Genomic DNA, 13,845 nt, shown 5'->3' with positions numbered 1-13,845 from the left:
TATGTGTCTGCTGCAAACCCAGTACTTGGGCCAGTTCTGAGCAAGTTACCAAGGAGAATGAGGTCTGGTCCCTGAAAGTGTCTCTGGCCAATCAAGCAGTCCAGCGGCCCTGGAGCCTGCACACTCATTCGGCCTGCAGCCACACTTGCCAAGGGTCCTCAGCTCCTGCTGCGGGGCCTCTAGGCTGGGTGGATGGATGCAACATGATGGGAGATGGGCAGATTAAAGCTGTGCAATTGCAGATTGGGAGCCAGCAGCATAGCCAGTCCCCTGGGTTGGCTGGGCATGACTTTGCCTCTCCTTCTTCACTATCTCATGCCAGAACAAAACTTTGGCTCCAGCTCTCAGTGAGCAAATGAGGATGTGTGCCCTCAAAATGCCATCTTGTACCCTCTTCTCACCCTCTACCCTTCCTTTTAAAAGAGCTGGGAGTGGTGGCTCATGCTTGTAATCCCAGCACTTTGGGAGGCTGAGGCAGGCAGATCACCTGAGGTCAGGAGTTCAAGACCAGCCTCATCAATATGGTGAAACCCCGTCTCTACTAAAAATATAAAAATTAGCCAGGCATGGTGGTGGGTGCCTGTAGTCCCAGCTACTTGAGAGGCTGAGACAGGAGAATTGCTTGAACTAGGAGGCAGAGGTTGCAGTGAGCCGAGATCATGCCACTGCACTCCAGCCTGGGCGACAGAGCCAGACTCCATCTCAAAAAAAAAAAATGCAAAAAAGAATGCATAAATCATGTTGACCAATAGTTCATGAATCCCACTGATGCCAGGAGCTTTGCTTGGGCTTAAAGAACAGCAGAGATGAATTTGGCATTGTTCCTGCCTTCAAGAAGCCAATAGTTCACTCTGGAAAATGTCTTCATTTGTGTGGAATGTGCATGGTGGGGAAGCAGGCGTGCTTGGGAGTGAGAAGCAGGGAGGACGAGGGCTGGGGTGGTCAGGCAGGGTCTGAGGAGCAGCTGGGAAGTAACCCATCCTTGAAGGATGGAGAGTTGGGATGGAGAGCCCCAAAGATATAAAGTCACTCGGAGTCTAAACGCCTGCTACGGAGTGCAGCGGCCCTTTCACCTGAATAGGAAGAAGTCATGGAAACCTGTGGCTTTAACCAAAGAGGTGCCTGAAGTAGAAATGATTTCTCCTTGGCCCCAAGCTCTCACCTTCTCCGTCCACCCTGGAGGCAAAGGTGTGCAGGCCTGGCTCCTCTTGCCCTTTGCCCCCACTACTGCCCTTGGCCACCCTGCCACCATGCCTGGCCAGGTCCCCCAGCATCCACCCTTCCCTCCTACAGCATGCAGAATGGCCCCCTTAAGACGTAAACCAGGCCAAGCATGGTGGCTGACACCTGTAATCCAATGCTTTGGGAGGCCAAGGCAGGAGGATCACTTGAGGCCGGGAGTTCACGATCAGCCTGGGCAACACAGAGAGACCCTGTCTCTACAGAAAATTAAAAAAATTAGCTGGGCATGGTGGCCTGCACCTGTGGTCCCATCCATGCAGGAGGCTGAGGACAGAGGACTGCTTGAGCCCAAGGCTTTGAAGTTACAGTCAGCTATGATCAAGCCACTACACTTCGACCTAGGCAACAGAAGAAGACTCTCTCTAAAATAAGAATATGATGCCCCTCACAGGGCCCCTCACGTTACTCAGAGTAAAACCCGGAGTCTTCCCCTGGCCTACAAGGCCTAATGGGCCCTGGGCCTGCTACCTCCCAGCCTCTTCTCCTAAGTCTCTTCAACGTACTTCTCACCCTGATGCTGGCCCCCTCCATGGGCCATGGGCCCACCCACCCCGAGCCTTCCCCCCAGACCATACTAACTGGGCTTCCTGGCCTGGCTCCCTGACACCTCTGGCCACTACACCCGTATTCCTCACACCGTTACCCAACATCACTTTTTTAAAAAAAAAATTATCATTTGGGGCCAGGCATGCTGACTCACGCCTATAATCCCAGCACTTTGGGAGGCCGAGGTGGGCGGATCACAAGGTCGAGAGATCAAGACCAGCCTGGCTAACACAATGAAACCCCATCTCTACTAAAAATACAAAAAAATTAGCCAGCAATGGTGGTGCATGTCTGTAATCCCAGCTACTCGGGAGGCTGAGGCAGCAAAATCGCTTGAACCCGGGAGGCGGAGGTTCCAGTGAGCTGAGATCGCGCCACTGCACTTCGGCCCGGTGACAGAGCGAGGCTCTGTCTCAAAAAAAAAAAAAAAAAAAAAATTGATCATTGATAATATTTTTGATGGATAGGTCATAATTGTATACATTGCTGCAGTACGATGTGATGTTTTGATCTGTGTCTGCAATGTGGAGTGATTCAAGCACGCTCATTGACATACTCAGCACCTCACCAGTGCTGCTTCTATGGCAGCGCTGACGCCATCTGATAGAGATGTTTATTGGCTTGTTTTCTGCGTCTCCACCCCCTGGAGTAGGGCATGGTCTGTCTTGCTCTCTGCAGTGAATGGTGCTGGCCTGGTGCAGGTGCTTGTGACTTTGTCTCTTTTCTTTTTTGGGGAGTGGGGTAGATCCTTGCTGCTTTCAACGTGCCACCTCAGCATCTCTCTACAGTGTGATCAAGGAACTCTGGCACCTGGTGCAGGACTGTGTTGGGATCAGGAGACCCAGTCTGTAGTTTGAGTGATCTCTACTGACTTGGAGGTTATGGAAATTGTAGGACAGTTGTTCTTATGGTTTATATAGTGTGTAATATTTCTTCATTCATCCCACATTCCACTCAATATTCGAGTACCTACTAGACATAGTTCTAGGATTTCTGTAGATGAAATGTGCCAAAATGCCTTTCCATGAAAGCAGTGGGTTGCATTGGCATGAATTGAGTTAGATATTGGTTACTGGGCTTCCTTGAGTCATGGGTTAGGAGTTAACTGTGGCCTGACCTGGATCCCTGTTTGAGCCCAAGATGGAACAAGACAGACCATGCCCTGCTCCGGGGGGTGGTGATGCTGTCAAGTTGGCCAGTGAAAGAACCATCTCTGCATCCAGCATTTCAAAAGCAGGACAGTAGCGTGGGGTCTGGCATGCTAGGAAGATCACTCTGGCCAGTTGTGTACAAGATAGATTACAGGGAAGGGAAGTGGGGACCAGGATGATGAATCAGGAAGCGGGACAAGCCCCCATATGGGAAACAACAAACTCTCAGCTTTGAGTAAGGCCGGGTACCTGGAAGGGTGAGACTAAAATGTCCTGGAGACATTTTAGAGGAAAACTACCAGAACCTGGTACCTCCTTGCTTATGGATGGTAAGGGGAGAGCAAAATGACTGAGGTTTTGAGCTGGAGGTAACAGGGAGCTGCTCTGAGGGAAAGATGATAGAGCCATAGTGTCATCCAGAAAGAGAAGCCCAATGAGTGTGGGAAGGTCCATCCAGGCAAGCTAGATGTGGGGTCCCTGAGAGTCGTGATGATCAACATGACAGGAGGGGATGGCCTTGAGAAGAGCAGAAGCCTGACGACGGAAGCTATTGGGGGAACAACTGTTTTGCAAACTAGGAGGAAAAGCATTTGCCAGCAAAGGGGTCCATGGAAGGAGTGGTCGTTGGGGCTTGGTGAGCCTCTCAGAAGCCATGCCCAGAGAGGGTTTCAAGCACTTGGTATCAGCATAGCAGTGCTGCTGGGGGTTCAAGAGAGAATGAATAAGGCCGGGTGCAGTTGCTCATGCCTATAATCCCAGCACTTTGGGAGGCCGAGGTGGCCGGATCACCTGAAGTTAGGAGTTTGAGACCAGCCTGATCAACATAGAGAAACCCCATCTCCACTAAATAATATGAAATTAGTCGGGTGTGGTGGCACATGCCTGTAATCCCAGCTACTCAGGATGCTTAGGGAGGAGAATCGCTTGAACCAGGAGGTGGGGATTGCAGTGAGCCGAGATCACGCCATTGCACTCCAGCCTGGGCAACAAGAGTGAAACTCCATCTCAAAAAAAAGTTGGGGGTGGAGAGTGAATCAGAAAACTGGGACTAAGCATTGGTGAGGCTGTAGAGAAACCAGAACCCTCATGCATTGCTGGTGAGAGTGTAAAACGGTGTAGCCATTGTGGAAAACACTCTTGCAGTTACTCAAAAAGCTGAACATAGAGGTACCACATGACCCAGCAGTTCTATTCCTATGTAATATCCAGGAGAATTGAACACATGCATCCAGGCAAAACCTGGTACCTGAAGGTTCATAGCAGCACTATTCCTAATAGCTAAAAGGTAAAAATGTCTATTAATAGATGAATGGATAAGCAAAATGTGACCTAGCCATACAATGGAATATTAGTCAGCAACAAAAAGGACTGAAGTACTGATACATGCTACAACATGAAGGAACCCTGAAAACATTAAGTGAAAGAAGTCAATCACAAAAGCCACAAATTGTATGATTCCATTTCTATGAAATAGCCAGCGTGGCAACTCCACAGAGACATAGAATGGGGGGAATGGCCAGGGGCTGGAGTGAGGAGGGAACAGGGAATGGCTGCTAATGAGTATGGGTTTGTTAAGTTTCTTCAGAACTTAAACAGTGGTGACGGTTGCACCATTCTGGGACTATCCTAAAAAGCCCTGAATTATATACTTTAAAATGGTGGATTTTGTGTTATGTGAATGATATCTCAATTTAAGAGAGACAGATTTGTGTTATGTGAATGATATCTCAATTTAAAAGAGGCACACTGAGAGAATGAGCCAGGCAGGTCAGGGGAAGCATGGACTGTAGCATGGCCAGACTCAGCTCTGAGCAGCCCAGCCGTGGCCGTAGTTAGGAAGCAATTCCAGCCGCTGAGTAAATCCACAGTTTGAAAGTCTGCAGCGTTGGGCCAGTGGAGAAGAGGGCTTTGATTCCTGGACCTCCTCCTATGGCCAGGGCCCAGGGGTGCCTGAGTCAATGGCTGAGGCTGTTCACCCATAGAGGAGTTACCAAATATAGGTCTCTAAGCTAATCTCATTTCCCTGAGGACTTTTGCTGACCAGTTGTTAACAGTGGATGATCCTAGCGAACTCAATGCTGCAGGCTTGCTTTCTCTTCAATGGCCTCCTGAATCCTGGTGTTCAGACCTGGCCCAGGAGCACCACATGACCTCCAGCTGCTCAAACCCTGTCGGAGAAATTACTGCCAGCCAGTGCAACTTGCTTTCTGCTCTCTGACTTTTGTGGGCTCAAACTCCAGCCTGAACCTTGGAGATTGTTTCAGGCTGCATCGGGGCTGGGTCTGCAGGGAAGAGGGCAGGGTGGCCCGGGGGCTGCAGGGAGCTACAATGGCTAGTAGCCGGCTCTCTCCTTCAGTGGCATTCTCTGCCCCTCTCTTCCACAGCTCTTGCAATCTCAGGATGTGAAGGAGGATGCTGTCCTGTGCTGCTCTATGGAGGTAAGCGATGGGGCTTCGACATCCCCAACCTCAGAGCCGGTGCATCTCTCACGCCTTGACAGTTCTAGGGGCACAAGGGTTGTTGGAGGCATTTACAAGTCCAGGGGAAGGTGAAGGGATGGCTTCAAGAGTGGGCACGGACTTCTGCATCCAGAATTATCCACCCCAAGCTAGAGTGAATGCAGATGGTGAGAGCAGCTCACCCTGACTGAAGGGGAGATAAGTGATTCCCTAGACAGAGGGGTGGCATTGCCTGTTTCCCTGTGCCCCCAAGACCACCTGCGCCCCAGCTCAGGCATGCCACACAAATGACTTAAGAAGCTCCTGATGACCCCTACTCCAAATATCTCCCTTTGCTTTGCTAATGCTTGGCAATCTGGTGCTGGCACAACCCACCCAAAAGCACCCCTCTTGAGAGGTGCCACTCCTGCCCCTAAGATATGGCCCCTGCCCATGAAAACACATCCTCTGGACCCTTGCTTCAAAGCCTGGCTTTGGCCCAGTCCCTGGGCAGATCTTTGCCCTCTGCAGATGGTGCAGAGTCACTCAGAGTAATGGGCTGCAGGCAGGAGAGGGGCTTCCAGACAAGTCTGGTTAGGAATAGCTCTTACAGAGACAGTGGATAGAATAAGTGTGAGAACAGAGACATCCCTGAAAAGTCAGGGGAGAGAGGTCAGGGAGGGCTCAGGGCATCAAGGGAGGCTTTGTGAAGGAGGCAGAGCCTAGAAAAATGGATGGGACAAGGATGGGGACAGAGACGTTCGAGACTGAGATTCTACGGAGAGGGCCTGGGGGGCACTGGCCAGGGGTGTGCTGGTCCAGGAAAAGGGGCTCTTTCTTCCCAGTGAGCTTTTCAAGATTATCTAGGGCTCTCCTGATGGCCTCTGGCTGGCCTTCCCCACTTTGTATTTCTGTCGCCCACTTCCTGTCACAAGCATGGGTAGAGGAACTGGGAGGTGGGATCAGGGTCAGGAGAAAAGGAGAAACAGGAGGCATCATCCCTCCTCTCAAGTTCCAATGGACACACGTAATAATGACTAAGCTCATTTCCAGAGAGATGCCCCAGCAAGTGAAAATGACCGCAGGGCCTCCTGAGCACCAGGGTGCACAGATCTCAGAGCCATTTGAGGGTGTAGGTGTAGTCAGGGAAGGCTTTCTGGAAGAAGAGAGGCTCTTGGATCAAAGGGACAAGAGACATATTCCTGGTGACGGCTCTTTCAGCCCTGGGCAATAGGCAAATTCTGGTCCCTCTGGTTCCTGCTGACAGATTGGTCAGTAAGTGTGGGATCTCACCCTTGGCTACTCCACCTTCCAATCTCCCCATCCTCCTCCCAGCCGTGGCACAGGGGCCTAGGTCTGCCTCTCCCTGCGACAATCTAGCTATGAGACAGCCCAGCTACTTCCTGTCCCTGTCCCCAGCCCACCTAATCAGGGTGGCCAGTGGGCCATTACGGGGCCAGAGTCCATACTAACCGCACATCTCTGCCCGCAGCTGCAGAGTACAGGCCGGCTGCTGGAGGAACAGCTGCCTGAGATGATGACAGAGCTCCTGGCCAGCGCGCGGGACAAGATGCTGTGCCCCTCGGAGTCCATGCTGACCCGGTCACTGCTCCTAGAGGTCATCGAGCTCCACGCTAACAGCTGGAACCCCCTGACGCCCCCCATCACGCAGTACTACAACAGAACCATCCAGAAACTGACAGCCTGACAGCCAGGGGCCTGGCGGGCGGCCCGTGGGCAGCTGGGGCCCTAGTGCACAGGGCCAGATGGACAGGCGGGAGGACAGGGGTGGCCCTGGCGGGAGGAAGAAATGGGAGGAGGGCAGGCAGAGTCTGTGGCCAGTCTGGAGCCAGACGGGGAAGGGAGCAAATCCCTGAGAGGAGTGCCCCCACCAGGCCCCCAGCCCGAGCATGCAAGCTCACACCAATAAGGGAAGCATGTTTCTTTTTCCTGGTGGCCCTGGCCCTCCCCTTCCTCACTCCCGCCTCTCCCCTCCCCATCAGACCCATCCCCCACAGAGCTTTGTGCGAGGGATATCATCGCTGTGACTCCTCGGAGACCTTGGCAGCCTCGCACGCCGGGGCACCGCTTGGGTCAGAAAGGACCTCAGAAGGCTGAAAAAGTGGGTCGGAGACGGGCTCGCATTGTTCCCGCATGCTGTCAGCCGCAGTCGCCAACTGGCAGCAGGCGACGTGTAGCAGATGTCCAGGAGGACAAAGGCAGGCACGGTCCCCACCAGCCGCCCGTAATTGACGGCCTTTGTCAGCCATGGCGGAGCTGGCGCTCCACCTCCCACCTCACTGCAGCCCCCCAGCCTCGGGCCTAGGGGGTCAGGCGCAGGGGGAGATGGAGTTTGCGGTTCCACTTGCACTCTTTTGTTTATTGTGTTTTATTTTTCAAAAGTCGGTTGCTTTGAAGTCTCTTCTGTCAATGAAAATGCCCTCGATGTGATCACACAGTCAGCACCGTTGAGGACCCCCGGATTAGCGGGAGATCAAACCCGGCCCCCTCTGGAAGGATTCTAGCCACAGACAGCTTGCCAGTAGCCAATTAGGGTAATTGGAAACTTCTGCCCCGGCGGGGGTCCCCGCTGGAATCCTGTGTTCCTCGCCACTGGCCTCCAACGCCTCTGTTTTCTCAAAGGGCTGATATTGTCGCCACTGCGACCAAGTTAAACCTGGTCCTGGCCCCAGGGGCCCCGTGGCAAACGGCACAGAATGAGACTGGCAAATTAAAACCAAAATTCTAGATGATGTCTTGCGCTCCACACGAAGTTACTGGGGAAAGGAGTGGGGGCGGGGGCTCCCCAGGACTCAACTTTAGCTAATGGGCTGTGTCCCACTGCCCCAGCTCGTGCCACGCAGGATCCAGCAGCCCAGCCCTCCCCTAGCTCTTAAGAAAGGGGCAAATTCATTGAGTCATGAGAGGGACAGTCAGGTGACCAGCGGGGCTGCCAGATGGAGCTTCCCAGGCGGGAAACAAGTCTGGGGTTTCTTGGCAGGCCCTGGCCGTGGGGAGCAGGCCCTGTGGTGGTGGCTGGAGAGGAAGGTGCAGGGTGGAACAGGCATCCACATAGCCCCATCTCTGGGGGCTGAAGCACACACTTTGATGAGCCCCCCCAGAAATGACGTCAGAGCCCAGCCACTTTCTTACTTGCTCTTTTATTGAGGCCGGGCTGGCCCTGGGTCAGATGGGAGGCCCCTTTTGGTCCACGTCAGACTGGCCAGGAGGCGATGGGTGGGGAAGGTTCTCGTGATTCTGAGTCTGAGAGTGGTGAGTGGGGAGAGGTTTCCCTGTTTCTCTCTGGCTTTCCCTGAAGCTGCAACCTGCCCTCTGGTCCCCGGGGTGGAGCCTGTGCCCATCTCCAAAAAGAGCCTGTTGGCGACCAGGTGTCGGGGCACAAGTTTACCTGAAACAGGTCTGGCGTCTCTGCCAAGAAACCCACGCCACCTCTGGTCCCTGGCCCCTGACTCCTGCCTTCCTGTCCCCACTGTTTCTTCCCAGACTTTCTCAAGCTCCTCAGTGTCCTTCCTCCTCAGCCCAGCCTGGGGACACAGATGCCCCATGGGTGGGAGGCCTTAGAGGAGGAGCCAGGCAGCTGCGGGGCTGATGGGGCGGGCACCGGGCAACCTCACTCTCTGGCCAGGTGGCCTGCTTCAGCAGCCCCTGCTTCCCTGAATCATGTGGGGGAGGGGGGTGTCCGCTAGGAGGAAGCAGAGACCCCTGGGAGTGGGGGCTCAGGTGAGGGAGGAGGCAGGGGAGTGGTGTTCCTAGACCCGACGGTGAGCCCAGAGCAAGCTTCATGCAGGACGCTCAGAAACGCGGTGTGGTGGAGGCTCTGCCATAGGCACGGAGGGGCATGATACTCCTTCCTCCCAACGAGCTCCTTGGTGGTCTCGCCGCAGGGGCAGCTCCCCTTGGCTGTTAGGACCAGTGTGTGAAGAAGTGAAATATAAATATGTATACATATATAAATATATTTTTAATTACGTGTCGTGTCACGGTGGCTCCAGACGTACTGTTTGCCTAGTTTACTCCACTGCTTGAAAGCGCTTCCTGGCCAATTTGAACAATACTTTAAGCTGTTTTTCTAAATGCAGGTTGCTGCTACTTTGTCAGACATGGAAGGAAAATGTTAAGACTTTTTTTTTTAAGAAACAACAGTCAAGCCTAAAATGTGAGACCCTGAGGCAGCTTCCCAAGGGAAACTACTCAGACAGGAGCCACAGGACTGCAGTGGGTGCCCCACAGACCCCTCGCCCTCCCCAGGCCCTATCCGCGCTCTGCAGCGTGAGGAAGGCCACATCCGAGTTGACCTCTGAACGTCTGTGATGGGAGTCAGAGCTGGAGATTTCGTTTCTAAGGCTTGCACTGTTTTTCCCTCGCCCGCGGTTCCTGGTGCATGGAAGAGGCGGTCCAGCCATCTGATGTTGATCCTGTCTCGGTCTCCCCCCTGCCTGTCAGGATGAGTTAGTCATTGTTTTTCTCTGAGGCGGCCTGCTTGCCACAGCCCTGCCCCCCTCGGCCTGGTGGCTTTGCTGAAGCTCTGGGACCGCAGCCCCCGCGAGGCTCCCAACTTCTCCCGGACCCAGAGGAGGCCGGGAGCCCCGCCGCCCTCCACGGGAGTGTGTGCCCTCAAACCCCATTCTGTCTGTTCGTCTTTCCTTGACCAGTCTGTAAACCTTCACCGTATGGGGATCGTCCTGTCCATCCATGTAAATGTAAATGTTGGCCGAGTCGGTATTTATTCTGATTTTTATTTTATTCTATTTTATTTTCTTCGAGGGATGAGGGTGGGGGGTGTGGGAACTGTACCACGGATCAGGCCTGGGCAGCTGTAGGGGCGGGGGCCCAGACAGCCAGGCCGCCACCAGAGCAGCCCCATGGGGTCCCCCAGACGCGGGCCTCCAAGAAGCCAAGTCCCAATCTGTTTTCTGGCATCAGACACCGGCCCGTGTTCCTTGTCAGACAGACTCTCAGGCCTGTGCCGGGCACAGTGTTGGGAAACCACTGGCTGGGCCTCTGAGGACACAGATCAAGAGAAAGACAGCTTTCCTCTGCTGGGAACACTGGCAAGAAGGGCTGGCCACGTCCCTGAGCCGGCTGGGAGCCGGGTGACGGGACCTACCTCCACGGAGCAGGGGCCTGGGGCTTCCCGCCAAAGCTGCCGCGGAACCCCTTCGCGTGACCACCCTCCCCCCATCGGTATGTTCTGCTTTCCAGCTGAACCCAAACTACAAGTGGGTTTAAACAAATAAACACCAAAAACAAAATGCCCTGAGTCTGTGCTCTTTGTGTGTGCAGCAAAAGAAACATTTTTCCCAGGCTCGTGTGCCTCAGCTGTACTAGCAGGGCCTCCAGGAGCTGGCCCCGGAGATGGGCTGGGGAGAAGAGTCCCCACAGAGTGGCTGCTGGCGAGGCCAGGGGCAGGGTCTGGAGCCTTAGCAAGGAGTTGGTCCGGGAACCGTGGGTGAAGGAGACTTACGTCCCCAGAAACTGGGAACTATGACCTATCAAAAGTGGTAGAATGAAGCCAGTCCTGGAGAAAACGGCTTTTGCACTAAAGGTTTGGTTTAACTCCCCTCACCCAGCCCCACCAAACCTACCCCTTCCCTGGAAATGTTACTGTGGCATTTGGCAATGAGTCATTTCAAGAGGGCTGAGATTTGGGACCAGCGGCTTTCAAAAATCCACAGCAAGTGGCTGTCCAGTCCCAGTTGGTCAAATGAGTCTTTCATCAAAGAGTCCCCCGAAGGGCCCAGTGATTTTTTTTTTTTTTTCTGTGATGACACGTCCCTGGCTTTGCACAATCCTGCCCATGAAGGCACTGGGGACGACACTTCCTGGTACCGCTCCGCTCTCCTTCGGGATTCTTTCTGGCTAGACCTTGCCAGTCCTTTAGCTCCTTGGGGGGTGGCACCAGAGTACCAACCCCCTTCAGCCTCCCCTGGCCTGGCCCTGATGGCGGCCAGAACCTTCCAGGAGCCCGGTGAAGGCTTGTTGAGATTCAGACATTGGACTTCACTGAGTCACACACTCATTATGACACTGACAGGGAGAGCCAGAAGTCCACAGATTGGGTGGAGAAAGACAACGTCTGAATTAAACAATTGAGGTATTTGGCAAGCCAATTGTTTTGTTTTGTTTTTTGAGACAGAGTCCCACTCTGTCACCCAGGCTGGAGTGCAGTGACGCGATCTCAGCTCAATGCAACCCCGCTCCCAGGTTCAACGATCCTCCTGCCTCAGCCTCCCAAGTAGCAGGGATGACAGGCACCTGTCACCATGCCAGGCTAACTTTTGTATTGTTAGTGAAGGGTTTTGCCATGTTGGCCAGGCTGGTGTCGAACTCCTGACCTCAAGTGATCCACCTTCCTCAGCCTTTCAGAGTGCTGCTATTACAGGCATAAGCCACCATGCCCAGCCCAAATTTATTGGTATAAAAATCTAAAGCAGTAGAAGCAGACATTGGAGGTCAAAATGAAAGGTAGCGAGATGGTGAGGAACGGGAAGCCTTATCAAACTGCAAAAGAGAGATTTTCCTGGATGGTTTAGTCCTGCTACCAGAAGGCTCCAAGTTACTGAATACTATGAGACACAGCACCCAAATAATAAATGGTTCAGTTCTGATTCCACCACCATCTTTCTGCTGGTAGGCATTCTCTTGTCATTTTAGAGTGGCTTACGTTTGTACTAGGATGCTCACAGCACAATTTATAAGGGCCTTTTTCAGGACCAAGGCAAAGATAGCAGAAAAATGAAGGCTTGAACAATTGACATGGGAAAGCAGTGGTCATGCCTTAGTATTAACGGCCTCTCTCATTCCCGCAGCTTCCTTCTGCAGTCTCAGTTGGTCCCATGAATAGGCAGACAAGTGTTTTCAATTCCCATTTTACAGACGAGCCAAAGGCTGGTCACCGGAAGAGCCAGGGGGAGGGTGAGCCCAGAAAGTGAGCAGGTCCTTCAGACTCCTCATCCCTGCAGCACCCCAGGGAGCCCGCCAGTCACACCAGCCAGACAGAAGGAGCAGCCAGCTGCCCCCTGAGACTCGGCAGGCTGCGGGCAGGCCACATGGGCTTCCCGCTTCGTCAGTGGAAACCAAGACCATGATGAAATACCTCGGATCGGGAGATTTCAGGGAGTGGGCAGAAGGAGCAAGGGTGCAGAGTCGGTGCTGTTCTATAAAAGGACCTTTGTCATATGCCCAGTGTGTGTTGCTGGATCCCAGTTTTCTCCAGGCTGGTGAAGGGGACACTGAACAGGGAGACACACAACTATCAGGGTCAATATCCAAATTGTCTGGGAACTTTTTCAAATACATGCTAAAACAGGACACACATACACACCAATATTTTCAGAATTCGAGCCTTAGGGAGCCCTTCTTCCTGGTACATGTGTGCTGTGCCTCGGATGGGTGCAATAGAAAAGATGGTTGGGGGCTGCCATCCACCACTCCCAGAACACAGTACGATGACAGCCACGGACAGCTGTCATAAGCAGTGCGGAATTACTGTCTAGGGCAGCAGGCCACGCTGCTGTGCTCCTCTGCAGTCTTGGGGTCTGCCATCTTGGCTGAAACGATGCCGGCTGGCACATCTGCAACATGGGGTAGGGGCTCTGGCAAGTTGCTTGAATGTGGAACAGAATTCATACCATGGACTGGGCTTGCATTCTCACTCCTATGGGCCTTAGATACTTTTGCCTCCATAGGCCCCTTCTTCCATTAAAAAAAAAAAAAAAAAAAGGAACTGTTAGGACTACATTGGTAATAAAGACAAATAAATTATTTTATTAAAACATTTTCTCCCACCTAGTAGTTCTTTGTTTGTTTGGTTGGTTGGTTGGTTGGTTGGTTTTTTGTTTTTTGTTTTGTAGAGACAGGGTTTTGCCATGTTGGCCAGGCTGGTCTCAAACTCCTGACCTCAGGTGATCCACCCACCTCAGCCTCCCAAAGTGCTGAAATTACAGGCATAAGCCACCATGCCCAGCCATAATTTTTGTATATTTAGTAGAGATGGGGTTTCACATGTTGGTCAGGCTGGTCTCAAACTCTTGACCTTGTGATCTGCCCACCTTGGCCTCCCAAAATGCTGGGATTACAGGCATGAGCCACCGCACTTGGCTTCATTTTAACTCTGATTTTAAAAGAAATTAAAACATTTTGTGGGTCCCTAAAAAACATTTTGTGGGCTCCTGTCTTAGTCCATTCAGGCACCTATAACAAAGTAACATAGACTGGGTGGCTTATAAACAACAGGCATTTATTTCTCAAAGTACTGGAAGTTGCAAGTCCCAAATCATGGTGCCAGCATAGGGTCTAGCGAGGACCTGCTTCCCACTGGGAGACTGCTAACTTATTGTATCTTCATGGCAGAAAGAGAGCAAAAGCGTTCACTGGGGTCTCTTTTATAAGGGCACTAATCCCATCCATAGGGCCTCCATCCCTATGACCGCCTCACCTCCCAAAGG

The 13,845-nt window shown here is 52.8% G+C and overlaps 1 protein-coding gene across 5 annotated transcripts in view; it reads left to right on the top strand.

The window, feature by feature from the left end:
* Positions 1-10,650, top strand: part of CTIF (cap binding complex dependent translation initiation factor) — a 322,760-nt gene extending 312,110 nt beyond the window's left edge. For all 5 annotated transcript variants that reach the window (XM_003926081.3, XM_003926082.3, XM_074383489.1 and 2 more), the window contains 2 exons: positions 5,324-5,377; positions 6,870-10,650. In XM_003926081.3, coding sequence (XP_003926130.2) covers positions 5,324-5,377; positions 6,870-7,085 — 270 coding nt within the window. In that variant the 3' untranslated portion in view covers positions 7,086-10,650. The remainder of the gene's footprint in view (positions 1-5,323; positions 5,378-6,869) is intronic.
* Positions 10,651-13,845: the final 3,195 nt, after the last annotated feature.

This window comes from Saimiri boliviensis, chromosome 13 (assembly GCF_048565385.1).
Source record: "Saimiri boliviensis isolate mSaiBol1 chromosome 13, mSaiBol1.pri, whole genome shotgun sequence".
Lineage (NCBI taxonomy): Eukaryota > Metazoa > Chordata > Mammalia > Primates > Cebidae > Saimiri > Saimiri boliviensis.
This window is presented reverse-complemented; position numbering and strand designations above follow the sequence as displayed.